Source organism: Bos taurus, chromosome 4 (assembly GCF_002263795.3).
Source record: "Bos taurus isolate L1 Dominette 01449 registration number 42190680 breed Hereford chromosome 4, ARS-UCD2.0, whole genome shotgun sequence".
Taxonomy (NCBI): Eukaryota; Metazoa; Chordata; class Mammalia; order Artiodactyla; family Bovidae; genus Bos; species Bos taurus.
The window spans coordinates 76,891,113-76,916,488 of NC_037331.1; the positions used below are offsets into that span (position 1 = coordinate 76,891,113).

General features: G+C 49.6%; 1 protein-coding gene across 1 annotated transcript; it reads left to right on the forward strand.

Moving 5' to 3' along the window:
* NPC1L1 (NPC1 like intracellular cholesterol transporter 1) lies at window positions 1–24,733 on the forward strand. The gene is made up of 19 exons (XM_002686890.6): window positions 1–175; window positions 1,149–2,680; window positions 5,197–5,297; window positions 5,707–5,879; window positions 6,121–6,249; window positions 6,661–6,843; window positions 7,949–8,063; window positions 8,194–8,321; window positions 8,783–8,920; window positions 9,201–9,290; window positions 15,342–15,532; window positions 15,699–15,823; window positions 16,415–16,541; window positions 16,710–16,765; window positions 17,699–17,849; window positions 18,023–18,254; window positions 18,398–18,511; window positions 18,588–18,750; window positions 20,943–24,733. Exons 1-19 carry the CDS (start codon window positions 122–124, stop codon window positions 21,140–21,142), a joined length of 4,002 nt encoding a protein of 1,333 aa, XP_002686936.1. The 5' UTR covers window positions 1–121; the 3' UTR covers window positions 21,143–24,733.
* Window positions 24,734–25,376: the final 643 nt, after the last annotated feature.

Sequence of the window (25,376 nt, forward strand, 5' to 3'; positions counted from 1 at the left end):
AGTCCGTCCCCAGTTTCAGTATATGTACGGCTGAAGTGGGCTCTGGCATTGTCAGGAGCCGGCCCTTGGCTGTCCCCAAGGCCTGGCCTCACTTACCCTCTGACCCCTGCCCAGTGCCAGGATGGTGGAGACTGGCCTGAAGGGCTGGTTGCTCTGGGCCCTGCTCCTGCACTCGGTGAGTCCCAATCCCTGTGTCCTCTCTGGGCAAGGGCTGCTTGGCAAATGTGAGAGAGGGCCAGGGGTCTGCAGATGGGGGCAATTTCTACATAGATGAGGGATGCCAGGCACCCTAGAGAAGAGGTGCAGGTTGGGAGTCTTAGGCTGCTCAAGTCTCCAGATGATGGGGTCAGATGGACACAAGCATGGGGAATGGGACAGGTGGCTTGGGTGTGACCAAGTTCTTCCCATCCCTGGTCTGCTGTGGGTGTCCTGGCCTAAGGTGGCTCGTGGGAGGTTAAAGGAAGATCCAGTCCTGGGGTGCTGATGAGGTGGATTCAAGGGGAGAATCACCCACAGAGGATTTGGCATCCAGGGAGGAGGTCCGAGGTTCTTACCTCTCAAGTTTCCTGCTCATTTCCACGTCTGAGGAGGTGGGTGAAGGTTTTCAGCTCCCGGCAGATGAAGGCAGGGGAAGCTCTGCTCAGATTCTCCAAGAGGGGTCCCGGCCTCTGGGTGTGGTCTGCAGTTTGGTCATGGTGGTGGCTGACTGCTATGGCAATGATGCCCGAGGCACACAGGGCCTGCATCCACATGGCTCCTGGGAGTCAGTCCCTTGACTTGTCCAGGGGCCACTTTTTCTCAGGAGGACCACACAGGGGTCCAGGGGTCTTCTGGGTGACCCTGTTCTCTCCCAGATATGTCAGGTCACCTCTTTCTTCAGTGACCCTGTCACTCAGGGTCAACCAGGCCTTCACCCATCCGCTCACAATCCTTAGACACCGCCGAGAGTCCCATGTGCTACTTGGGCATCCCATCTCCTCCAGTGCTCCCCTGGACCCCCTGGCATCCTGGAGCTGCCCGACGTCCACCCCTCACCTGCCCTGTTTGGCATCATTCCCCACGCCCTCCCTGGCTGCCCACTGCCCCATCAGCTACCCAGAGGTGCTGGCCAGCGCTGGGGCCCGTGGTGACATTGCCCTGTTCCACAGGCCCAGAGTGAGGTCTACACACCCATACACCAGCCTGGCTACTGTGCCTTCTACGATGAGTGCGGGAAGAACCCGGAGCTGTCCGGAAGCCTGGCTTCGCTGTCCAATGTGTCCTGCCTGGATAACTCACCTGCTCGCCACATCACAGGTGACCACCTGGCCCTCCTACAAAGCATCTGTCCCCGTCTCTACACTGGCGCCAGCACCACCTACGCCTGCTGCTCCTCCAAGCAGCTGGTGGCCCTGGACATGAGCCTGCGGATCACCAAGGCCCTCCTCACTCGCTGTCCCGCCTGCTCTGACAACTTCGTGAGCCTGCACTGCCACAACACCTGCAGCCCCAACCAAAGCCTCTTCATCAATGTGACCCGAGTGGTCACACAGGGGGACAGCCAGTCCCAGGCCGTGGTGGCCTACGAGGCCTTCTACCAGCGCAGCTTTGCCGAGCAGACCTACAACTCCTGCAGCCGTGTGCGCATCCCCGCAGCTGCCACACTGGCCGTGGGCTCCATGTGTGGCGTCTATGGCTCTGCCCTCTGCAACGCCCAGCGCTGGCTCAATTTCCAGGGGGACACGAGCAATGGCCTGGCACCCCTGGACATCACCTTCCACCTGTGGGAGCCTAGCCAGGCCGAGGGGAGCACGATACAGCCTCTAAATGATGAGGTCGTGCCCTGCAACCAGTCCCAGGGGGACGGTGCAGCGGCCTGTTCCTGCCAGGACTGTGCCGCCTCCTGCCCCGTGATTGCCCAGCCCCGGGCCCTGGACCCCACCTTCCGCCTGGGCCGGATGGAAGGGAGCCTGGTCCTCATTATCATCCTCTGTTCTCTCTTTGTCTTGCTCACGGCCTTCCTCCTGCGGTCCCGCCTGGCCGAGTGGTGCAGGGGCAAGCGCAAGACGCCCAAGCCCAAGGCAAGCATCAACCTGGCCCACAGGCTTAGCCTCTCCACCCACACCCTCCTCAGCCGCTGCTTCCAGTGCTGGGGCACTTGGGTGGCCTCATGGCCACTGACCATCCTGGCGGTATCTGTGATTGTGGTGGTGGCCCTGGCAGGGGGCCTGGCTTTTATAGAACTGACCACGGACCCCGTGGAGTTGTGGTCAGCCCCCAACAGCCTAGCCCGACGTGAGAAGGCGTTCCACGACAAGTATTTCGGCCCCTTCTTCCGAACCAGCCAGGTGTTCATGACAGCACCTCACCGGCCCAGCTATAGGTATGACTCCCTGCTGCTGGGGCCCAAGAACTTCAGCGGGATCTTGTCCTCGGATCTGCTGCTGGAGGTGCTGGAATTGCAGGAGAGGCTGCGGCATCTGCAGGTGTGGTCGCCAGAGGAGCAGCGGAACGTCTCCCTGCGGGACACCTGCTATGCCCCCCTCAACCCACATAACGCCAGTCTGTCCGACTGCTGCGTCAACAGCCTCCTGCAGTACTTCCAGAACAACCGCACTCAGCTGCTGCTCACAGCCAACCAGACGCTGTCAGGGCAGACCGCCCAGGTGGACTGGAGGGACCACTTCCTCTACTGCGCCAAGTGAGTCCTCCCAGGACCAGGTTCTGGGGTCAGCGTGGGCCTCGTGGGGCCCAGGCCGGGTACACATCTTGTATGGTTGAGGTGCTCTGCCTCTCGGTCACGTGGGCTGTGATGTGCCGTGTCTCTCCAAGTTCCTTCTTGGGTTCCGCATCCTCAGTGGAGTGCACGCTCGCCATACCTGATTCACACTTGACTGTCCTGGCCTCCACGTGGTCTTTCTGTAGCGCTCCTGATGTAGCTGGACTCGTCCTTGCATGTTCTTGGTTTAAGGGTCACAGAGCAATCTGAAGGCCCTGCTCACTGGTGTGCTTTGTAGTTTCCCTTCTTTGCTTCTGTGCTGGGCCTGGGTGCAGGCCAGCAGGGCCATGGGCAGCCCAGGAGGTGCCCCGGGCCTGGGCAGGGGCCTGGGCCAGGTGCCCTGTGCAGGTTGTTTGGGGCTTGGTCCCCAGCTGCGTGAACTTGGCTGTGGTGCAAGCAGGAAGCCAGTGAAGCTTATGGGTCTTAGGACCAAGAGTGGAGGTTTGAGAGCTACCAAGCCTTGAAGGGAGCAGGCTGGCTAGCAGCACTGAGGCCCCTGGGGTTGGAGTGGACAGAGGTCTTCAAATGCTTGGTCTCAGGGTCCCTTCACTCTTGACAAAAGACCAAGCACCCCAGAGAGCTGGGGTGTGGGTAGAGGTTATATTCACTGACATTTACCACATGAGAAAGTAAAACTGAGAAATGACAAAATGGTTAATTAATTCTGTAACAATAGCTATAATAGGCCCATTATATGCTGACACAAATAACATTTTTTATTTATTTATTTTTTTAAAGGAAATTATTAATTTTTTTTTTCTGTGCTGGGTCCTTGTTGTGGCACACAGGCTCTTTGTTGTGGTGCTCAAGCTTCTCACTGTGGTGGTTTGTCTTGCTGTGGAGCACAGGCTCAAAGGCACGCAGGCTTCAGTAGTTGTGGTTCATGGGCTCATTAGTTGTGGTGCACGCATGGGCCCAGCCATTCTACAGCATGTTGGATCCTCATGGACCAGGGATGGAACCCGCGTCCCTCACACCAGTAGGCATACTCTCAACCACTGGACCACCAGGGAAGTCCCATAACATATTTTTATGAAAAAAAATCGTATTTTCTGTACTGAAAATATCAGGAGTGATCACAGTAACATTGTTTTAGATCTTTGCAAATCTCTTTGGGGTCTGGCTTAGCAGAAGATGCTGGATTCTGGCATCTGGTTCTGCATTTGGCCCGTTGGTTGAAGTGCAGCGAGAATGCTTGGCCGCACACCCACCCATGTAGCCAGAGGAGGGAAGTGTGTTGTCAAAGCCTTTCCAGAGAATTGTGGGTTTTCTTTACTACTTCATCTAACTCAGCAAGTGATGCTTTCTTAAATGTTAGCTGCAATATGAAACTAAAGCCATGTCAGTGAACTGTCTGTAGGCCACAGACTTGAGATCAAAGGAGGCTGAAAACAGAATGGCATCTTAGTGTTATTATGGACATAGTTTTGACTTTGTAGACCTTGAAAGGGTCTCTAGGGCTCCTGAGACCCTGGGTTACCCTGAATACCTCTGGATAAGAGTCAGGGCTCCCACCCCTCAGGCAAACCAAGTGTGGGCTGCTTCCCGGAGTCTGTGCCTCAGCCCCAGGGCTGGCCCTTGGGACTGGCAGGTCAGGGGAAGAAGCTCTGACTCTGGGTTTCCAGTCCTTTGTTGCTGTTCAGTTGCTCAGTCGTGTCTGACTCTTTGAGACCTGATGGACTGCAGCACGCCAGGCTTTCCTGTCCTTCAGTATCTCCCGGAGTTGCTCAAACTCATGTCCATTGACTTGATGACGCCGCCCAACCATCTCATCCATTCCAGTCCTTGAATTGCCTTTATTTTGATTTTGGATGCTCACAACTCTTGGGTGGCCTGATTATCCCCATTTCAGAGACAGGGAAACTGAGGCTCAGAGGGGTGTGGTCAACTGCTCAAGGTCACACAGCAACCAGCACTCCCCGCCAGCTGGTGACTCACAGGTGCACTCAAAATGAGTGCTTTGTCCAGGCACCTATGACCCATTTACAGAAAGGCCTCAGTGAGGGGCATGGAGACCCGACCACAGTTACAGAGCTGGAACATTGAATGAGGAAAGAAGGAGTTCCCACCTCAGGGCCTGGAGGGCTCTGGGCTGGTGGGAGGAGACCCCTGAGGGCAGTGTGAGGCCTGTGTGTCTCTGTTGGTGCTTAGGACTCAGGGAGGGGCTGGTACCAGAATCCAGCCGCCACTCCAGGGGAGTGTGTGTGATGCTCATCCACCTGCCAATCTGGAAGGAGATGATGGTGGAGCCAGGACCATGAGGCTGGTGTGAAGGGAAAATGAACTCGAGGTCCTGCTCAGGGAGCCCCAGTTCACTCTGGATTGGACCAAGAAATGTTCTGATTGGGGGTCAGGTGATGGTGCTGGGGTCTGGGGTGAGGTACAGGGGCCATGGTGGTCGGAGTGGGGTCAGGAAAGGTCCTTTTCTCTCCCACCAGTGCCCCCCTCACCTACAAAGATGGCACGGCCCTGGCCCTGAGCTGCATGGCTGACTATGGGGCACCCATCTTCCCCTTCCTCGCCGTGGGGGGCTACAAAGGTAAGCTCCGACCTCCCCAGGAGGCCAGTGAGTGGACATATGGGGCAGGAGTCATGGACAGAAGGATGGGAGAGGCCGTGGGGGCTTCCCACTGCCTGGGAGCGGCTGGGTCGGTGAGGGGCTCATGGGGATGACAGACCTGCCCATCCTGCATCCTTTCTCTGTCACTTATTGCATCTTCCGCCAACCCTGCTCAGGTTCTCTGGTTCTGTGCCTGAAACCACAGGTTTTGCCTTTGACTGATAGAGGGAAGTAGGATGTAGAATTACACAATGACTTGGACGAGGAGGGTGGGGGAGGAGAGGCAGGGGTGTGGCTGCAGTTGGGGGAGGGGAAGCAGGGGTGAGGCTGGAGTAGGGGGAGGAAAGCAGAGGTGTGGTTGGAGGTAGCTGAGCATTTTTCTTTCCAGGAAAGGACTATTCTGAGGCAGAGGCCCTGATCATGACCTTCTCCCTCAACAATTACCCTCCTGGGGACCCCAAGCTGGCCCAGGCTAAGCTCTGGGAGGCAGCCTTCTTGGAGGAGATGCGAGCCTTTCAGCGTCGGACGGCTGGTGTGTTCCAGGTCACATTCATGGCGGAGGTAGGGGCTGCAGGGTCCCTGGCTCTGGGGCAGACAGTTCAGGTGGTTTTGGTGGGGTCCTGTATCCCCATCCTTCCCTCACCCCTCCCAAGTGACCCTGAGCTAACGGGTGCCTGCCCAGGAGGATGGGGTGATGCTACAGCTGTTTGTGAGCCACGTCCGAGTTCACAGGGGCTCACATACACGGTGCCCTCTGGCCGAGCTCTTGGGTCAGGGGGTCTGGTCGGGTGTGTGTCCACAGCGTTCCCTGGAGGATGAGATCAACAGCACCACGGCCGAGGACCTGCCCGTCTTTGCTGTTAGCTACCTTGTCATCTTCCTGTACATCTCCCTGGCCCTGGGCAGCTACTCCAGCTGGCGTCGGGTACCGGTGAGAAGTGAGAGGGGAGCTGTGAGGGTGAGCTGGCCCACCATCAGGGTGCCTAGAACTTTCCCAACCTACTGTCTAGAGCACTTCAAAACAGCAAAGTGGACATACCCAGGGTGGCTCTTCCAAGGGGTGATGCTTCTTGAAGTGTTCTGTTTCGAAAGGCCATGCGAGTTTTCACTCTGCTCATGACAACCCTCCCTCGACTTGTGCAAATGCGAAGTTGGTATTTACATAGTCTTACGATGCATGCTCGAGGAAGAAGTGGTCAGGCTCACAGGACCTGCTCTCGAGAGGACGGCGCTGCAGAGTGGCCAAAGTGCAGAAGCTCAGAGCATGCAGCTCTCCTCTAACGAGGGTTGGGGCACATCGGGCAGCCCTGCAGCCAGGAGGCTGAGCCTGGTCCCATTGCAGGTGGACTCCAAGGCCACGCTGGGCCTGGGCGGGGTGGCCGTGGTGCTGGGAGCAGTCGTGGCCTCTATGGGCTTCTTCTCCTACCTGGGTGTCCCTTCCTCACTGGTGATCCTTCAAGTGGTGCCCTTCCTGGTGCTTGCCGTAGGGGCCGACAACATCTTCATCTTCGTTCTTGAGTACCAGGTAAGAGGGCAGAAGTTCTGCACACCCTCAGCTGCCCCTACACACCCAGGCATGGCCCCATGGGTTTGCTGGGTTTATTTCAGCCTCTTCCTAAGCACTGATGTCCATGTGTACAATTCCTGTAGAATACAGTGCTCTGTGTTTATCTTTCACATAAATGCATTTGTACCTCACATGTCTCCTGAACTTGCTCTCAGTTAGCCCCACATTGTGTCTGGCAAGAGTGTCACACAGCACATCTGTTACTGAGCCCAAGCTCATACTGCTCACTGCATGGCAGTCCAATAAATTGAGAGATGAGGTGCTGGGGAAAGGAATAGTGACTTTATTTGAAAGGTCAGCAGACTGAGAAGATGGTGGACTAGTGTCCCAAAGAACCACCTTACCTGAGTTAGAATTTAGACTTCTTTTATACTAAAAGGGGAAGTGGTGTGGCTGGGTGTTGCAAACCTTTTGGTGCCAGAATCTTTTATTCTTGCAGCTGTCAAAGTAGGTCCTAAACCCCTCCAACAAGGCAAATGTTAGATTCTGTTCTGCACCCTTTTAATCTCTATATGAATGGAAAAGTGTTATAGCCTTTAAAGGTCAGAGCCTTGGCAATGGGCTGTCATGTATATTCCAGGCTCTGGGCAACATCCTTTTACAAAAGATCCAGAGACAGCAAGACTAAGCACAGGCAACAGAGCACAAAGGTTAGAGGTCCAATATGGAGTCATGTTTGTTCATCTCTGTTCTACACAGAGCCACCTCTGTCTTTGTAGTGCTAGGTAGCATTCCACGGAAAGACAAGTAGAATCTTTAGCCTCTCTTGTTAGTGAACATTTAGAGTTCTAGTGATGAGTCAGAGGAAGGATGCTATGGACATCCCAAAATACACCATGCGTTTCTCTGGGCCAGACCCTGAGAAGTGGAAGATGTGGCAGGGCAGAGTGTCACTGCCCCGCTGTCCCCACTGGGGAAGGTGGGGGCAGTTCCTCAGGCCTGGCTGCATCTCCAGGCAATACCCATGCCTTGGGGAGTGAGGGCATGTGGCAGCTCCCAGCTGGCCTGTGAGGGACAGAGCCCTTGGTCAGATCTTGACCCTGTCCCTGCCATCCCCATGCAGAGGCTGCCTCGGAGGCCTGGGGAAGAACGGGAGGCCCACATCGGCCGAGCCCTGGGCAGAGTGGCCCCCAGCATGCTTCTCTGCAGCCTCTCTGAGGCCATCTGCTTCTTCTTAGGTGAGCCTGAGCAACCCCTCCCCACCAGGCACTGGGAGTTCTTAGGCTGGCAGCCCCCTTTCCCTCTATTCCCATCTGAGCAGGTGCCAGGCCCTGAGATTCACTCTTGACCCCCCTCCCCGTCCCCCAGGAGCCCTGACCCCCATGCCAGCTGTACGGACCTTTGCCCTGACCTCCGGCTTTGCAGTGCTTCTTGACTTCCTGCTACAGATGTCAGCCTTTGTGGCCCTGCTCTCCCTCGACAGCAGGAGGCAAGAGGTAGGGGTGGAGGCAAGGCCCAGGGACTCACCCTTGGTCCCCATCTTGGCCGGGGATGGAGTGGCTCCACTTTGCACAGAAGGCTCAGAGCATGGGGACTGAGTGTGGGAACAGCATGCTGGAATGTTTAGGCCACAAAGTCCCTGATGTCCCATGGAAAATTAACTTTGTTTTGGTCATTTGGGGGAATATGATCAAACCTGCTAAAAGTACCTGAGGTCGTGAAATAAAGTATAAGTGAGAGATTGACAGGGAGGGAGCTCTTGTTTCGGTGATGGTGCAAAGTTCAAAGGTATTTTATCAAGGCCGAAAATGAAGATAAAGAAAAGAGCACACTGGCATGTCCCCATCATGCGGTGCTGGCACAGTCCACATGTGGAAGGTGACTCTCCCACTCCACGGGAGGGAAGTGTTCCCCAGGGTCTGTTTTGGGGTCATCTTGAGTGCCTTCCTCCTTCTAGGCCTCCCGGATGGACATCTGCTGTTGCAAGACAGCCCAGAAGCTGCCCCCGCCGAGCCAGGATGAGGGGCTCCTGCTCCGATTCTTCCGCAAGTTCTACGTCCCATTCCTGTTGCACTGGCTCACCCGCGTGGTCGTGGTGAGTGGGCGAGAGGGGCAGCAGGGGGACCTTATGCCACCCAGGGTTGGGGGGGCCTGGCAGTGTCTGGGGCGGGAGGGTCTGCTTAGCCTTGATCCTTGCCCGTGGTCATCGGAGGGGTCTGGAGCTTGCCCAGGTCCAGGGGCTGAAGCCGGGGCAGGGATGGGGGTGCTAAGATTCAAGTTGGCCCAACTCCAGAATGTTTCCTACAAGACCCCGTCCAGACCCAGACTGGGGAGTTGCTGGGTGGGAGGCTTTCAAGTGACGCTTCCCTTTCCAGGTGCTGCTCTTCCTGGCCCTGTTTGCAGCGAGCCTCTATTTCATGTGCTACATTAATGTGGGGCTGGACCAGCAGCTGGCTCTGCCCAAGGTGGGTGCCCTCCCTCCCCTCTCCTCAGTCCCCAAGGCTGTGAGGGCAATCAGCAGCACAGAGTGGATGGGTTGGCCTGAACCAGGGGTGTGGTAGGGGTGGGGGACCATTCATCATGCAGAGTTAGGAAGAGAAGCCATATTCTGCATGGAAAGTGCCTGAGTTCGGTTCCAGCCCCAGGCCACCAGAGGGAGACGACCAGGCAGCCAAGTGACTGGCTGTGGGAGCCGATCGTCCGGGCAGAATGACCAATACCTCAGTGAATGTCTGCCTAGTGCCAGATGCACAGGGCCTAGTGCCTAGTTCCTGCCTCTCTGTCCTCAGGCCTGGGTTTTGCAGCAGCAAATGTCCCTGGACTGTCCTCGGAAAGACAGGGAGGGTTGGGGGCTCTGGGGAAGAAAAGACCTGGATGGTCTTGAGGGTTTTGGATGGAGGAGAGGCTTGAGGGGTGTCTGAGCATGAGTGGGATTTGCAGAGGAAGGAGGCAAGGGTCACAGCACTGACCCATGGGAGGTTGGGGTGCACCAAGGCTCATTTACTGTGTGCAGGGGTGACTGTAGGTGTGGGGAGGAGAAGCAGTAAGGCCAAGAGCTGGAGGTGCTGCAGGTGACGGGGTGGGGAAATGTGCTGACGAGGACCAGCAAGCATATGAGGTTGACAGGAATCATACATCAAAGAGGCCAGGGACCTGAGGTTTGTCTGGACATGCAACCAGAGCTGGGCTGGTGGCTGGGGGAAGCAAGTCTGCATACCTGTGCTCTAGGGGAGAGAGAGCATCATGAGGGCTTGGACATCCAGGGCCACTGTAGGGGTGGCGATGGGGGTCTGGGCGTGGGCAGGAATCTTGGATTCAGTGGCCTGGTAGCCACCTTCTGGTGGTGCTGGTCTTGGAAGCAAGATGAGGCGGGAGCAGAGCAGACAGGCAGGACGGCACCTTCGAGCCACCATAGGGAGCAAGAAGAGGCTGCAAAGCCAGCAAGGGTCCAGAATGACTCTGCCACTCACGGTGGCCCTGGGGACTGCTCACACGGCTGAAGAGAAGAGGGTCCCCAGTGACCCCAGAATGGGTATCAGTGGCCTGGTAGGCCAAACCAGTGAGAAGGAGGTACTGGGCTGTAAGACCAGCTGAGGAATTTTTTTTTTTCTGGTTGTGTTGGCTCTTAGTTGGCGTGCTCAGAACCTTTAGTCATGGTGTGTGAAATCTTTAGTTGTGGCGTGTGGGATCTAGTTCCCTGACCAGAGATCAAACCAGGCCTCGTGCACTGGGAGCGGGGAGTCTTAGCCACTGGACCACCAGGGAAGTCCCCCAGCTGAGGTTTTGTTTATGCTCTTTGTTTATTTTCCTTTGGGGGAGAATTTGTTTCTTATGACTATATAAAATATATTTCTTTCAATTTTTTTCTGGTAAAATATAACATAAAATTTGTCATTTTAACCATTTTTTAAGTGGCATTAAGGACATTGTACAATCCTCACCATCATCCATCTCCATAGCTCTTTCATCCTGCAAAACTGAAACTCTGTCCCTATTAAACGCTAACTCCCCATTCCTCCTCCCCCAGTCCCTGGAGCACCCCCTGCCCCATTCTCCTTTGTGTCTCTGCATTTGTCTATTCCAGGTCCCTTACATATGTGGAATCATCCATTTGTCCTTTTGTGATGGGCTTATTTCATTTAGCATGATGTCCTCAGGGTTTGGTCATGCTGTAGCATGTATCAGAATTTCCTCCCTTTTTGAGGCTGAATGATATTCCTGTATGTATGAATGCATATATATCACATTTTGCTTAACCATTTTTCTGTTGATGGATATGGGTTGCTTCCATGTTTTGGCTATTGTGAAATAATGCTGCTATGCACATGGGTTTACAAATATCTCTTTGAAATCCTGCTTTTAATTATTTTGGGTATATACCCAGAAGTGGAATTGTTAAATCATATGGCAATTCTATTTTTAATTTTTTGAGGAACCTTCACACTGATTTCTATATAGCTGTACCATTTTACATTCCTACCAACAGTGCAAGGGTTCCAATTTCTCCATGCCTTCACCAACACTTATTTTCTGAGTTTTGTTTGTTTGTTTTTTGACAACAGCCATCATAATAGATATGAAGTGGTATCTCATTGTGGCTTATTTGTGTTTCCCTAATGATTAGTGATGTTAAGCATTTACTTATTGGCCATTTGTATATTTCCTTTGGAGAAATGTCTATTTTTGAATTGGGCTGGATTTTGTTGTTGTTAAGTTTAAAGAGTTCTTTAGATAGCTTGGATAATCAATCCCTTATCAGATATGTGGGATTAATATCTGATTAATTAATATCAGATATCAGATATGTGAATTGTGAATATTTTCTTCATTTCTGTTGGTTGCTTTTTTACTCTATTGGTAGTATCTTTTGATGTACTTAAGTTTTTAATCTTCATGAAGTCCAATTTGTCTAGTTTTGTTGGTGTTGTTAACTGTGCCTTTGGTGTCATATTCAAGATAAATCATTGCTGGGATGTATAATTTCTATGACTTTGTGAATTTTTCAATTTTCCTTCTGTTAATGATTTCTAACCATGCAGTCATGGTCAGGGTGTATACATAATATGACATCTATCTTTTTAAATGTTGAGATTTAATATGTGGCCAAATACCTAGTTTATCTTGCAGAATGTCCCATGTGTATTTGAGAGGAATCTGCATTTTGTTGTTGAGCAGAGTTTCTGTATAAGCTTGCTAGATTTAGTTGATTTAGCGTTGTTCAAGTCTTCCATTTCCCGACTTGTGTTCTGTCTGGATGTCCTACCCATTACTGACGTAGAGTACTGAACTCATTGTAGAATTTCCTATTTCTCCCTTCAGTTCTGTCAAGTTTCGCTTCATAGATTTTGATGGTCACTCATTAGGTGTGGAACTGTTTGTATACACTTATCCTTGCTGTACTGAATCTTCTAATAATATATAATGTTCTTCTTTGTCTTGTAAACTTTCTTGATTTAAAGCCTATTTTACCTGGCAGTGGGATAGCCTACTATTGCATGGAATATCTTTGCAATCTTTGCAAACTGTCTACTATTTGCATGGCATATCTTTTTCTATACTTTCACTTTCAACCTGTGGGTGTCTCTGGATCTCAACTGACTCTTATAGACATATTGTTGGATCCTATTTCTCTAACCCATTCTGTCCACTTCTGACTTCTTATGAGAGAGAGTAGTCTATTTACGTGTAAAGCAATTACTGATGAGGAGAGACTTGCTATTGTGCTGTTTGTTTTCTATGCACTTTATAGCTTGTTTCTCATTTCCTGCATTGCCATCTTCTTTTGTGTTTAGTTGATAGCGAAATGTTTAAATTCTTTTTGCATTTCCTTTTGGGTATGTTATATGACTATTTCCTTTGTGGTTACCAGGGAAATTACGTTAAATATCCTACAGTGCGTTGAATTTATCCTAGATTAACATGGATTGCTTACAAAAAATCTGTTCCTTTACTGCACCTTTCCATTTCCTTTCAGTTATTGCTATCATAAAATCACATCTTTATACATTGCGTATTCAAAAACAGAATAATACTTTTTTAATGTATCAATCTCTTAAGATATGTAGAAATAAAAAAATGGAATTGCAAACCAAAGTTATAATAAAACTAGCTTTTATAATTTCCCATGTATTTACTTTTACCGGTGATCTTTATTTAATTACATGACTTTGAGTTATGCTTTAGCATCATTTCACTTTAACTTGAAGGACTCACTTTATAGCTTCTTGCAGGACAGGTCTTCTGGCAACAGACTTCTATAGTTATTTTAATTTTTAATGCTTTAATTTTTCCCCTCATTTTTGAAGGACAGTTTTGCCAAAAATGGGGCTCCTGGTTGAGAGTTTTTTCCCACTTAAATACTTTAAATATACAAATCCACTGCCTTCTGGCCTTCAAGTTTTCTGATAGAAACTATGCTTATAATCTTTATATATAATAAGCCTCTTCTTTCTTGTTGCTTTCAGAATTCTCTTTTTGTCTTTATCGTTCAACACTTGAATTGTAATGTGCCTTGGTTCTGGGTCTCTTTGAGTTTTCCTACTAAGAGTTTGCTAAAGTTCTATGGATTTTTATACTCATATCTTTTATCAAATTTATGAAATCTTGGCCATTGTTTCTTCAAATAATCTCTTTTCCTCTTTCTCTCTCTTTTCTGTCTGGGATTCTTATGATGTGTGTGTTGTTCTGCTTGATGATGCTGCACGATCCCTTAGTTTCTGTTCATTTTCCTTATTCTTTTTTCTTTCTGTTTTTCATTTGATAATTTCAATTGTCCTGTCTTCATGTGTGGCCATTCTTCTTCTGACTGCTCAAATATGTCTTTGAATCCCTCTAGTTATTTCTTTATTTATTGTACATTTCAGCTCCAGAACTTCTTTTTGGTTCTGTTTTATATTTTCTCTTTATTGATCATTCCATTGTGTGTGTGTTGTGTGTGTTTTGGCTGTGCTGGGTCTTCATTGTGGTGCACAGGCTTAGTTTCCCCAAGGTTGTGGAATCTTAGTTCCCTGACCAGGGACTGCACCTGTGTCCCCTGCATTGGAAGGCAGATTCTTAACCACTAGATCACCAGGGAAGTCCCTCCATTTTGTTCATACATTGTTTTCTTGACTGTGTCCAGAAAACAATGTTATTTTGGCTCTTTGAGCATCTCTAAGATAGTCGTTTTAAGGTCTCTATCTAATATATCCATTGTCTGGTCTTTCTCAAGGATAGTGTCGATTAATTTTTGTCCCTAGGTATGGGCCATATCTTTCTGAGTCATTGCATGCTTTATGATTTTGTTGTTGTTTTTGAAAAATGGACATTTGAGTCCAAAATAACTCCAGAAATTAGATTCTCTCCCATCCCCAGAATTTGCTTATTTATTCATTTATTTTAAAAAGTTAATTGTTGCGAATGTCTCTGTCCTGGAGATCAGCTTGAGATGTAAAGTCTTTACAGATCTTTTCTGAATCTCCACTTTTCCCTGGGCATGTGCAGTGACTATCTACTTTTCCTTGTATTTGTGGTTGCTTTTGAGTGTCATGTTTCTTAAACGTCTGGCTCTCAAAAGGAGAAAAAGGGAAATATGAAGGGGGAAGACAAATTTAGCACTTGCCCTTTAATATCTTGGGCAAGTAAAGATAATCTTTAAATATCTTGGCAGTCACTTCAGTTTGAGGTGAAGGTTCTAATGGCACCTGACTTTGTTTCTGCTCTACTGAGATTAGAAGCAGCAATGAGTGATGAGAACACAGATCCTTGATATTTAAGAGGCAGGTCTGCAAGCTGTGTGCAGACTGTTCCTGGAATGCATTCATGGCTGCCTGCCACAGGTCGGGGAGGATAAATGATGACTAGCTAGTACCATACTAAGAGCTGAAGTAGATCGAATTAACCACAATCTACCATCCAGAACTTTCTCTGGAAACTTGAAGCCCTCACTAGACCCCAGAGTACCAAAATAGTTACATCAGGCAGATTCTGCCAGTGCAGTTATTGTCTAGATGGGGAGGCGAATCCTGGTACTTCCTACTCCACCATCATTCCTGATGTCACTTTGAAGTTTTATGTTGCAGGAGAAGGGAATGAGCCATGAAGATGCCTGGCATACAGCCTTGAGGGTGTGCAGGAGGGTGTTTATATGTGTGCATCCATGTGGGCTGTGGTCATAGGCTAACTTGCTAGACTGTGGCTGTGCCAAACAGGGGATGATAGGAAGGGGTAAAAACTATATGTATGTGTTCGTATGTGTGTGTCAGAGAGCGTGTTCACACAGGGGAGTATGTGATGCCCTGTGCTTGTACCTCCGTTGAGTGTGTTCTGTGTAGGTATTTGTGATTATACCTAGATAGGTGTACCTTGGAGTGTGTGTGTGCCTCTGTGGGTATACTTATGACCATGTACGTCTGTAGTGGAACTGTACACATGACTCTGTGAGCCTGTACCTCTGTGTGTATCACTGTGTGTGTATCTCTTGAGCATATGCTGGAGGTGCGTCTGGCCATGGGCTCACTGACTGTCTTCCATTGCAGGACTCATACCTGATAGACTATTTCCTCTTTATGAACCGCTACTTTGAGGTGGGGGCCCCGGTCTATTTTGTTACCACTGGGGGCTACAACTTCTCCAGTGAGGAAGGAATGAATGCCATCTGCTCCAGTGCAGGCTGCAACAACTTCTCCTTAACCCAGAAGATCCAGTACGCCACCGACTTCCCTGATATGTGAGTGTCCCAGCCCACCTCTGTGTGTCTCTCTCCCTCCTGCCCTGCTGCCCACCTGCTGCTATGCGCCTGAGGGGAGCCAGCGTGGAGGTTGGACTGTAGGAAGGACCCACAACAGCTTGCCTATCTGGTCCTGTCCCCTGACTTCCTCTTCCCTGACATTCAGGTCTTACCTGGCCATCCCTGCCTCCTCCTGGGTGGACGACTTCATTGACTGGCTGACTTCATCTTCCTGCTGCCGCCTTTATATCTCTGGTCCCAATAAAGATGAGTTCTGCCCCTCGACTGTCAGTGAGTATGGGGCCTCTGGGAGTTCAGGGCCCACCATAGCTTGGGGAAATTGGGACTAGAGAAAGGACAGAACCAGTGGAGGATCTCTTACCCCTTCCTGCCCTCCTACAGGGTCAGTTTGGGGCAGGGGCCCTGTCTAGGTGCTAAGGTTGGGGTGCTACACCTATATATGTAGATGTCCAGCTGGATTACCAGGCAATCGCACCCTCCTGGCCCTGCTGAGTTGTGCCCATACCCACTGAGCAGACTGGTGCTCAAGTGCCATGTGAGTGGAGTGAGAGTTGAGGTTGGTGCATGATCCTGCCTCAGCAGCTGCGCTTGTAGGTGGAGTGGGGAGGCCCCGTGGAGGCTGTTTCTCCGCCCTGAACTTTGCTTCCCACCCTGCTTGAAGGTACCAGCAGTTTCCATATATGAGAGGGGCACTCCTCCCATCTGTAGAGGCAAACACATATCTCTCCACAGTAACCATGCTTGTTACAGCAGTGGGAGTGCATGGGGATCCTAATGGGAAAGGAGCACAAGGTGGGGCAGGGCATCGTCTGCCTGGCCTTGGGGGGTGCTGCTGCCTAGAGCCCCCCACTCTCTTTGTAGACTCCCTGGCCTGCTTGAAGACCTGTGTGAGCCCCACAGCGGGCTCTGCCCGGCCATCAGTGGAGCAGTTCCACAAATATCTTCCCTGGTTTCTGAGTGACGAGCCCAACATCAAATGTCCCAAAGGGTAGGCAGTGGGCGGTGGTGGGGGGGCACTGAGGAGGACAGCTGTGTGGGTGCCCACGGCAGGGTCACAGGGGGCAGGAGGCAGTGCGGGGCCTCTCGGGGTAGCCATAGGCCAAGCTCACAGAGGGGACAGATCCTTGGCTAATCTGTTCTGGTCCTCCTCCTGCAGTGGCCTGGCAGCATACAGCACCTCAGTGAATATGAGCTCAGATGGCCAGATTTTAGGTAAGTCTGGCCTTGACTGGAGGGGAAGACCAGGGTCAGCTGCCCCGGGGGCCCCAAGAGTCCCAGGAGACAGATTCTCCATCTTGAACCTTCCCTCCTTCTTCCTTTCTGGGGGACTTCTAACTGTCCTGGTCCTGTCTTCAGAAGTCATGTCACCCAGTTTCATGTCCTCGGACTCCACCCTGTGTCTGCCTGCTTCCTTCTCCCCATCCCCTAAATTCATAATCAGTGTGACATTCATGGAATTCTCAGTGGCTGATGCTGCACTTGGGGGCCACCTACTTCCTCTTCTCTCAGGTGCAAGTCACACCCAGATGTGGGCAGTGGGCAGCCAGTTCAATGAATGACTATTCTACTTACCCAGGGGGTCCCCCAACCCACAGCTCTGTTAAGTCAACTGTTGTATTTTTTGTCTCCCTTTCTGGTCCTTTCTTATAGGAAAATGTGCATTGGAAAAATAATGAAATTAATGTTAAGAATCCAGTGCATGTTTTGAAACCATACAGAGCAGTGTTTGGGTTCATCCAGGAGATCTCTCTCTTTCTTTAAAAAATATATTTATTTGGCTGCATTGGGTCTTAGTTGTGGCATGCAAGTTCTTAGTTGTGGCATGTGGGACCTAGTTCCCCAATTAGGAATCGAACCCAGGCCCCCTGCACTGGGAGCCTGGAGTCTTAGCCACTGGACCACCAGTGAAGTCCCTCAGGAGAACTCTTTAAGTTCCATCCATCAGAGGCAGGGCCAGGACTTGAGTCTGGCACAGCAGTAGGACCAGCTACAGAGCTTGCAGGGCTGGGGGAAAACCGAAATGCAGGGCCCTTTGCTCAACATGTATTAAGAGTTCCCAAATGATGGCAGCAGATCCCTGAACTCAGCTGAGCACTGCCTCTTGGGGGTTCTGAGGGTATCTGACGCAGGCTCTGGCTTTCACAGCCTCGCGGTTCATGGCCTACAACAAGCCGCTGAAGAACTCGCGGGATTTCACGGAGGCTCTGCGGGCAACTCGGGCACTGGCAGCCAACATCACCGCTGACCTGCGGAAGGTGCCAGGCACTGACCCAGATTTTGAGGTCTTCCCTTACTCGTGAGTGCATGTGCTCCAGAGGGGGGTGCGGGTGAGGGTGCTGGGTTGGCAAGGGTGGCCGCGAGGTGGGGGTGGGCTCCAGCAGAGGGGCTTCAGCTGCACCTGGACCCAGTGTTCATCCCGAAGTGGGCACAGGAAGCTGCGGAGCAGTGACTGTGCTCTGTGCCCCACAGGGTCACCAACGTGTTCTATGAGCAGTACCTGACCATAGTCCCCGAGGGGCTCTTTATGCTCACCATCTGCCTGGTGCCCACCTTTGTCGTCTGCTGCTTCCTGCTGGGCATGGACGTCCGCTCCGGCCTCCTCAACCTCTTCTCTATCATCATGATCCTGGTGGACACTGTGGGCTTCATGATGCTCTGGGACATCAGCTACAATGCTGTGTCCCTCATCAACCTGGTCACGGTAACCCGCCGGCTGGAGTGTCAGGGCTCTAGTGTGGGAAACGAGGCTCCCAATTCTTTCTAGAGTCTAGGTGCTGCCTGCTGGCCTGGGTGGAGGCCCCTGCCCCTGCCCTTGGGTGGCTGAAGCCCCCTTTCTTCCCTCAGGCGGTGGGCATCTCTGTGGAGTTTGTGTCCCATATCACCCGCTCCTTTGCCATCAGCACCAAGCCCACCCGGCTGGAGAGGGCTAAGGAGGCCACCATCTCCATGGGCAGTGCGGTGAGTGATAGGCTGCCTTGCATGGTCCTTGGCCAGCCACCCCGTGCCCAGTCTGACACCTGCTTGTGACCCCCAGGTGTTTGCAGGAGTAGCCATGACCAACCTGCCTGGCATCCTTGTCCTGGGCCTGGCCAAGGCGCAGCTCATCCAGATCTTTTTCTTCCGTCTCAACCTCCTCATCACTGTGCTGGGCCTGCTGCATGGCCTGGTCTTCCTGCCCGTCATCCTCAGCTACCTGGGTGAGTGCCAGGCCCCTCCCACAAGATTCCAAGCCACAGGCAAAATGCCAGGAACACTCACAGCCCCCCCTCACCTGGAACGGGTACTGCCCCAAATTGTGGGCACACCATTTCTCCTGGTTTGGAAGCTACAGTTTTTCATTTAGCATATGAAAGCATCTTTTTGGGGTCAGATGTGCATTTCAAACACATTCAGTGGCCATATGGTTCTCTGCTGCATGCCATTGAACTTTTGATCATGACTTGAGCAAAAAATAGATTTTCACATTGAGAGGAGATATGTACAGGTATGGACATGGACATGCAGAGTAGAACAGGCCTTTCACAAAATAACACTGCCTAAGAAGCTTCAGGTATTTTCTGTTCTATTCTATCATTGATTTTTTAAGAAATTCCGGTGTTATCTGAGAAATTGATTTCATGAGTCATTCATGGGTGACAACTTGCAGTTGAAAAACATATCCTTTTGTATGGATTGGCCACAGTCCATTTAGCCAGCCCCCAGTTGCTGGACATTAGACTGTTTCTGGCATCACCAACTTGATGGACATGACTTTGAGCAAACTCCAGGAGTTGGTGATGGACAGGGAAGCCTGGTGTGTTGCAGTCCATGGGGTCACAAAGAGCTGGACACTACTGAGCGACTGAAATAGAGCTAGAACTAGACTATTTCTGACTTTGCATGTTATTGTCAGTGCTGCAATGACTATCCTTTGTGGCTGAATCTTTGACCTCATTCTCCAATATATCCTAGAGAAAGTTCAGTCCATGAATACTGATTGTTCATTCCAACTGTTAACACCCTCTAAGAAGTTTTACCATTTAAACTCCTATTAGCAACATGTACATTTTTGTTTCCTCACTGTAGAGCATTCAGTTCAGTTCAGCTCAGTCAAGTCTGATTCTTTGCGACCCCATGGACTTCAGCATGCCGGGCTTCCCTGTCCATCACCAACTCCTGGAGCTTACTGTAGAACACAGTTACTCTTTTTTAAAGAATTACTTGTTGGCTGCTCTGGGTCTTTGCTGCTGTGGGCTTTCTCTAGGTGCAGCGAGCAGGGGTTACTCTAGTTGTGGTGCGTGGTCTTCTCTTGTTGCGGGGCACAGGCTCTAGAGTACATGGGCTTCAGTGGTTGTGTGCATGAGCTTAGTTACCCCGAGACATGTGGGATCTTAGTTCCTGGACCAGGGGTCAAACCTGTGTCCCCAGCATTAGCAGGCTGACTCCCAACCAGTGGACCACTAGACAAGTCCCTACTGAGCACAGTTATTTACACACCCCATCCCTCCACAGAGATTTAAACAGGACCCCTGGATGGAGCGTTCCCTCATAGGGTGGGCAAGCTGAGAGTTCAATTTTGCACTGTTCCCTGACACCAGGACTAATAATAATGGTAATTTTAGATGGACCATTTATATTAATAGAAGAGTGTGTTTGTGTGCTAGTAAATATATATTAATTCTCTTATCATCCCTGGAGGTAGGTGATGTTTTCATCCCCATTTCACAGATGAGGAACCTGAGACCCCTCCATCCCAGTAATAGAGCTGGTCACATGCAGTGTATTTGGAGGCCACACAGCACCGGCACCCCTCCGCAAGGCACCCCAGTCTTGTAGAAACTTCCTGACCCCCTTTGGAAGAGGAGAATGTGGTTGTTGGGGACCTCCCCAGAGGCTACCTGGCTGGGGAGCCACAGGTCCCATAGGTCATGGCCACCCCTTGGAGATTCTGAGTGGCCCACCCCCTGGAGAGTGGCTGGAATCCTGACAGAGAGGCGAGTGGCAGGCGCAGGGATCCGGGTCCCCTCTCTGACCTGAGTCTGATGACAGTGAGGAATGGCTTCTCTCAGCAAGGAATGCTTGCACAGCGTGTCCAAGGAAGAGAGGAGGGGGAGGGAGTCACTGGCTATGGGTGGCTTAGGGCTTCCCCTGCCAGACCCCCGGATGGCAGGGACCTGCACTGGAAGGCAGAGGGGACCAGGGGCTGGGCGTGGGTGGCAACTGACAGTTACCAGCTTTTGGGGGGTGTGGTGAAGTGAGGGCTGGGGTGAAGGGCAGTGATGGGAGGTGGGGGGCTTAGGACTTAGCTCTCCCTCTCTAGAACTTCCATTTGAGGCTCCAACACATGCCTGCATCCCGCACCCAGCATGCCGCCTCCCTGACCGTGTTGCTCGTGTCTGTCCCTCTGCAGGGCCTGATGTCAACCCAGCTCTGGTGCAGCAGCAGAAGCAGCAGGAGGAGGCAGCTGCGGCCAAGGAGACCTCTTGCTCAAAGCACCCCGCTCAGATGAGCACTGATTATGGTGTCTACGTCAACTGCAGCTTTGAACATCCTGCCAAGAGTGTAGGAGGCCTCGAGAGCTCTCCATCAGAGAACAGGCAGAAGTTCTGATGGGGCCAGAGCCCCTGTCCAAGCTCATCAGCCATGACCTGAGGGGCCATGAAGGCTCCTCCTGGGGGTCCTTTGACTTATCCTTCCCCCAGGCCCTGAGAGAGGCTGTCTCCACAGGACCGTCCACCATCGGTCATCCTCTAGCCACCAGATCTCACCCATAAGGACACTGATTGTGATAGAGGTGCCACGTGATGGCTTGGGTGTGACCTGGTCCAAATCCATCTCTTGAATTTGACATGTGTCCTCCTCATGCAAGTTTTAAAACTTTAGTTCCATATATGTGAACAACATATTTGTTCACATTTAAAATTTTCCTTAATTGATACCATATGTGACCTATCCTTTTGCAATGAGGTTTTTTTTTTTTTTTATGCAGCATACATTTTTTCGATTTATTCGTGACGATACATGGAGATCTAGTCCAATCATTTTAACTGTGACACAGCTTTCCATTGTGTGAATGAACAGGATGTTTTTTTATGCATTCCCCTGCTAGTGGGCAATCACATTGTCCTGAATTATTTTTTCTGCTATAAGTCCACAGTCACTTATGTGGAATTTCAGAACCCCCAGAACTCTGAAAACCTAGTGTGTTTGTTTTTTTCTTTTGTAAGTTTGGGACAAACTCATTTCATAGCAAAGACTGATCAGACACGATGTATCTATTTATACTCTTTATAAATAGGTTTCCCTGGTGGCTCAGATGGTAAAGAATTTGCCTGCAATGCAGGAGATTCAGGTTCTATCCTTGGGATGGGAAGATCCCCTGGAGAGGGAAATGGCAACCCACTCCAGTATTCCTGCCTGGAGAATTCCATGGACAGAGGAGCCTGGCGGGCTATAGTCCACGGGGTTGCAAAGAGTCAGACACAACTGAGTGACTAACACTTCTCTTTTTTTTTTTTTCTCCCATAAATAGCATACTTACACTCTTCAGCCAACTTGATGTGAATAGTCATATATTTCAGCACATTAACAAGTTTGATTTCATGTTGCTTCCCCAGATCCTGATGAGGTCTAATATCTAATGTACTGTAAGCATCAAATTACCTTTCTAAAAAAACGTTCTAAATTCTGAAATTCAGCTTGCTATGGGATTTCAGGTATGGAACCATGGACCTGTGTGATGAGCAGGTGTTTACACGTCTCCTGTCTATGTGTGGGGAGCTACCATCGCTGTAGCACTGAATGGATACAGACTAGTGTCTTCCAGGGCGTCTGCCCTATTCACACCTCCACCAGCAGGGGATAAGGGTGCCTCTTTCCCTGCACCAATACCAACACAACGCTCCACTTGTTTCTGGGAGGGAGGGGAGTGGGGTTATAGATTGTTATCCCTTTCTAAAAAATACTTTTTTAAAAGAAAACTTTTTTTATTTTAGAATAGTTTTACAGAAAAATTACAAAGATAATACAGAGAGTTCCTGTATGCCCCCCGCCCGCCCCCCAAAATTTACTTGAGTAACACATTAGTGTGATAACACTTGTCAGTGTACCATGAATGAACCAGTACTGATAATTACTACTAACCCAAATCCATATTTTGTTTAGATTTCCACAATTTTACCCAGGGTCCTTTTCCTGAGCCAGGATCCTGTCCAGGACACTCCACAACACTGTTGTTATGTCTACTTAGGCTCCTTTTGTTTGTGACAGTGTTTCAGGCTCTCCTTTTCTTTGTTTTTGGTGACCCGGACAGTTGAAGATTGGTCAGGTATTTTAAAGAATGTCCTTCAAATGGGGTTTGTCTAGTGTTTCTCCCGATTAGACAAAGGTGATGGGTTTTTCGGAGGGAGATCACGAGGCAGAGAGCCGGTCTCAGCCTATTGTGTCAAGGGTGCCTGCAGTCACCGTAACTTGTCGCTGTCACACTGGCCCTGACCACCTGGCTGAGGTTGTGTTGGCCAGGTGTCTCCTCTGTACACTTATCTTGCACCTGTTTGCGTGGTGCACTCTTTGCAGCGAAGTTGCTATGCACAGCCTACACTTAAGGGTGAGTGGTTATGCTCTACTTCCTGGAGGGTGGAGTGTTTACATAAATTATTTGGAACTCTTCTGAACAGGAAAATTGTTCTCCATTTATTATTTATTCAGTATGCTATCTTTATCAGTATGGAACCAAGGATGCTCATTTTTTACTTTGGGTTTTAATATAGTGACTATTTGCTCCACATTTGGCCATTGGGAACTCTTCCAGTTGGCTCCTAGGTCCCTTTGATGTATTCCTTTCACTGTGGGGTTCCCCCCACTTTTTGAGCACTTTTGTACTTCCTGGCATTATAAGATAGTATAGGCTCAACTTGTATATTTCTATCCCAGTCCTAGAGTCAGCCATTTCTCCCAAGAGTTCCAGTCCTTCATCTGGAGATAAGATTAGAAATCAGGATCTGGGTGTTCAGTGTGTTTTGCTGCTGGGGCTTTGTTGCTTCTGATCCTCTCAGCTGAGAGAGCAAGGGCATACATATGTGAATACTGACCTGTATATGTACACATTTCTAGAAGTATTTCTATGAAAAGCCATCTGTATCTACATTAAGCTAAACAGGATTTTATGCTGATACCTCCAGTTATAACCCATAATCACATGAATCATTCTAGACTCCTTTCTTGCTTCTCTGTAGCCTCTCATGCCACTAATGAGAAGCCGGGCTCCACAACCCTCACCATTTACTTAGTTGTTGATTACCTTTATACATATGTAGGAGTCTGAGAAATGATAACCTACACTCCTGTGGAAAACAACTTTAGAATTTAGTGTTTACATGCAATTCCTTTTGCCTTTAGTCTTACAGACATCATTCCTTTCCAAAGTTACTTCGGTTAGCATCTTTCAGATGGGGTCAGTATCCCTTTCAGAGAAGCTGCTTCATACATTGAAAAAATATTTATTTATTTATTTTTGGCTGAGCTAGGTCTTTGTTTCTGCCTTCAGGCCTTCTCTAGTTGCGGAGATCAGGGGCTACTCTTTAGTTGTGGTGCGTGGGCTTCTCATTGCAGTGGCTTCTGTTGTTGCAGAGCACAGGCTCTAGGTGCATGGGTTCAGTAGTAGTGGGGCATGGGTTTAGTTGTTCTGCAGCATGTGGAATATTCCCAGACCAGGGATTGAACTCGTTTCTCTTGCATTGGCAGGATTCTTAACCCCTGGACCACCAGGGAAGCCCTTATACATTTTTAATATAGTTAAGATTCTTGCATCACATTCTTTATTCCATTCTGATTTTACAAAATCATGTGTGTAAAAGTTTGTTGTGGGTATTCAGCAGAACACGATCCCTGGTTGACCCTCTGGCTAGACCCAGGCAATGGGAGACTCCTCACGCCTTCCTCTGTCCTTGTAATGTATGCTCTGCTGCTCTGCGTACCATTCTCACAGCGAGAGTTGTTTTCAACAACATCTTCCTCTCAACACCTTGAGAGAGGAAGGTGTTTTTGAGACCATCTGGACAGTGTATGTGATTGAACCCAGTTAAGGTGTCTGTATAAACATTTGCGATTCTGGCAAAGTGGACGTGAAAATACACTGGTCTTGTGGCTGCCCAGGACAAGTAACTTTCCTTGCTTATTAAACCTCCTACCTATCAGTCTGAAGTGGTCTGCCTCTTTCTTCCATCTCTCCTTGCTCTGTGTTGTGTATACAGAGACTAGATTGTGAACAAAGATCCACTCAAAGTATTAGGACAGACCAATGGATATTAATGTGACAAAGTAGGAGACATTTACTGATACAATTTCAGATTTCACAGTGCAACTAATCTTTAAGAAACTACAATTTGTTGAATGTTGATGTAGTTTCCAAGAATACTCCTCATATTTATTTGAAAAGGCAATTAAACTGCTATTTGTATAAGACTGGGTTTCTCATACTTCAATCAAAACACCATACTGCAATGCAGTGAATGCAGCAGATGTGAGAATCTGGCTGTCTTCAATTCAATTAAGCTAGATAGTAAAGAGATTTGCAAAAATTTAAAAGGATGCTTTGTTTCTCATAAACTTTTACTGCTCTGAAGAACCTTACTTCTTTACAAAAATATGTTAACATGTTTTTATTATGTTAAAATGCATAAATATTTAAACATTTTCTGTTTTTATGTCCAATATGGTAACTATCAATAAACAGAATACACATAAAATTTATGGAAGACTCCAAAGAGTCTTTGATATATTTTAAGAATGAAAATGGGTCTTTTTTTTTTTTCCCTCCTTTTGGCCATGGCCACACTTGTGGGAT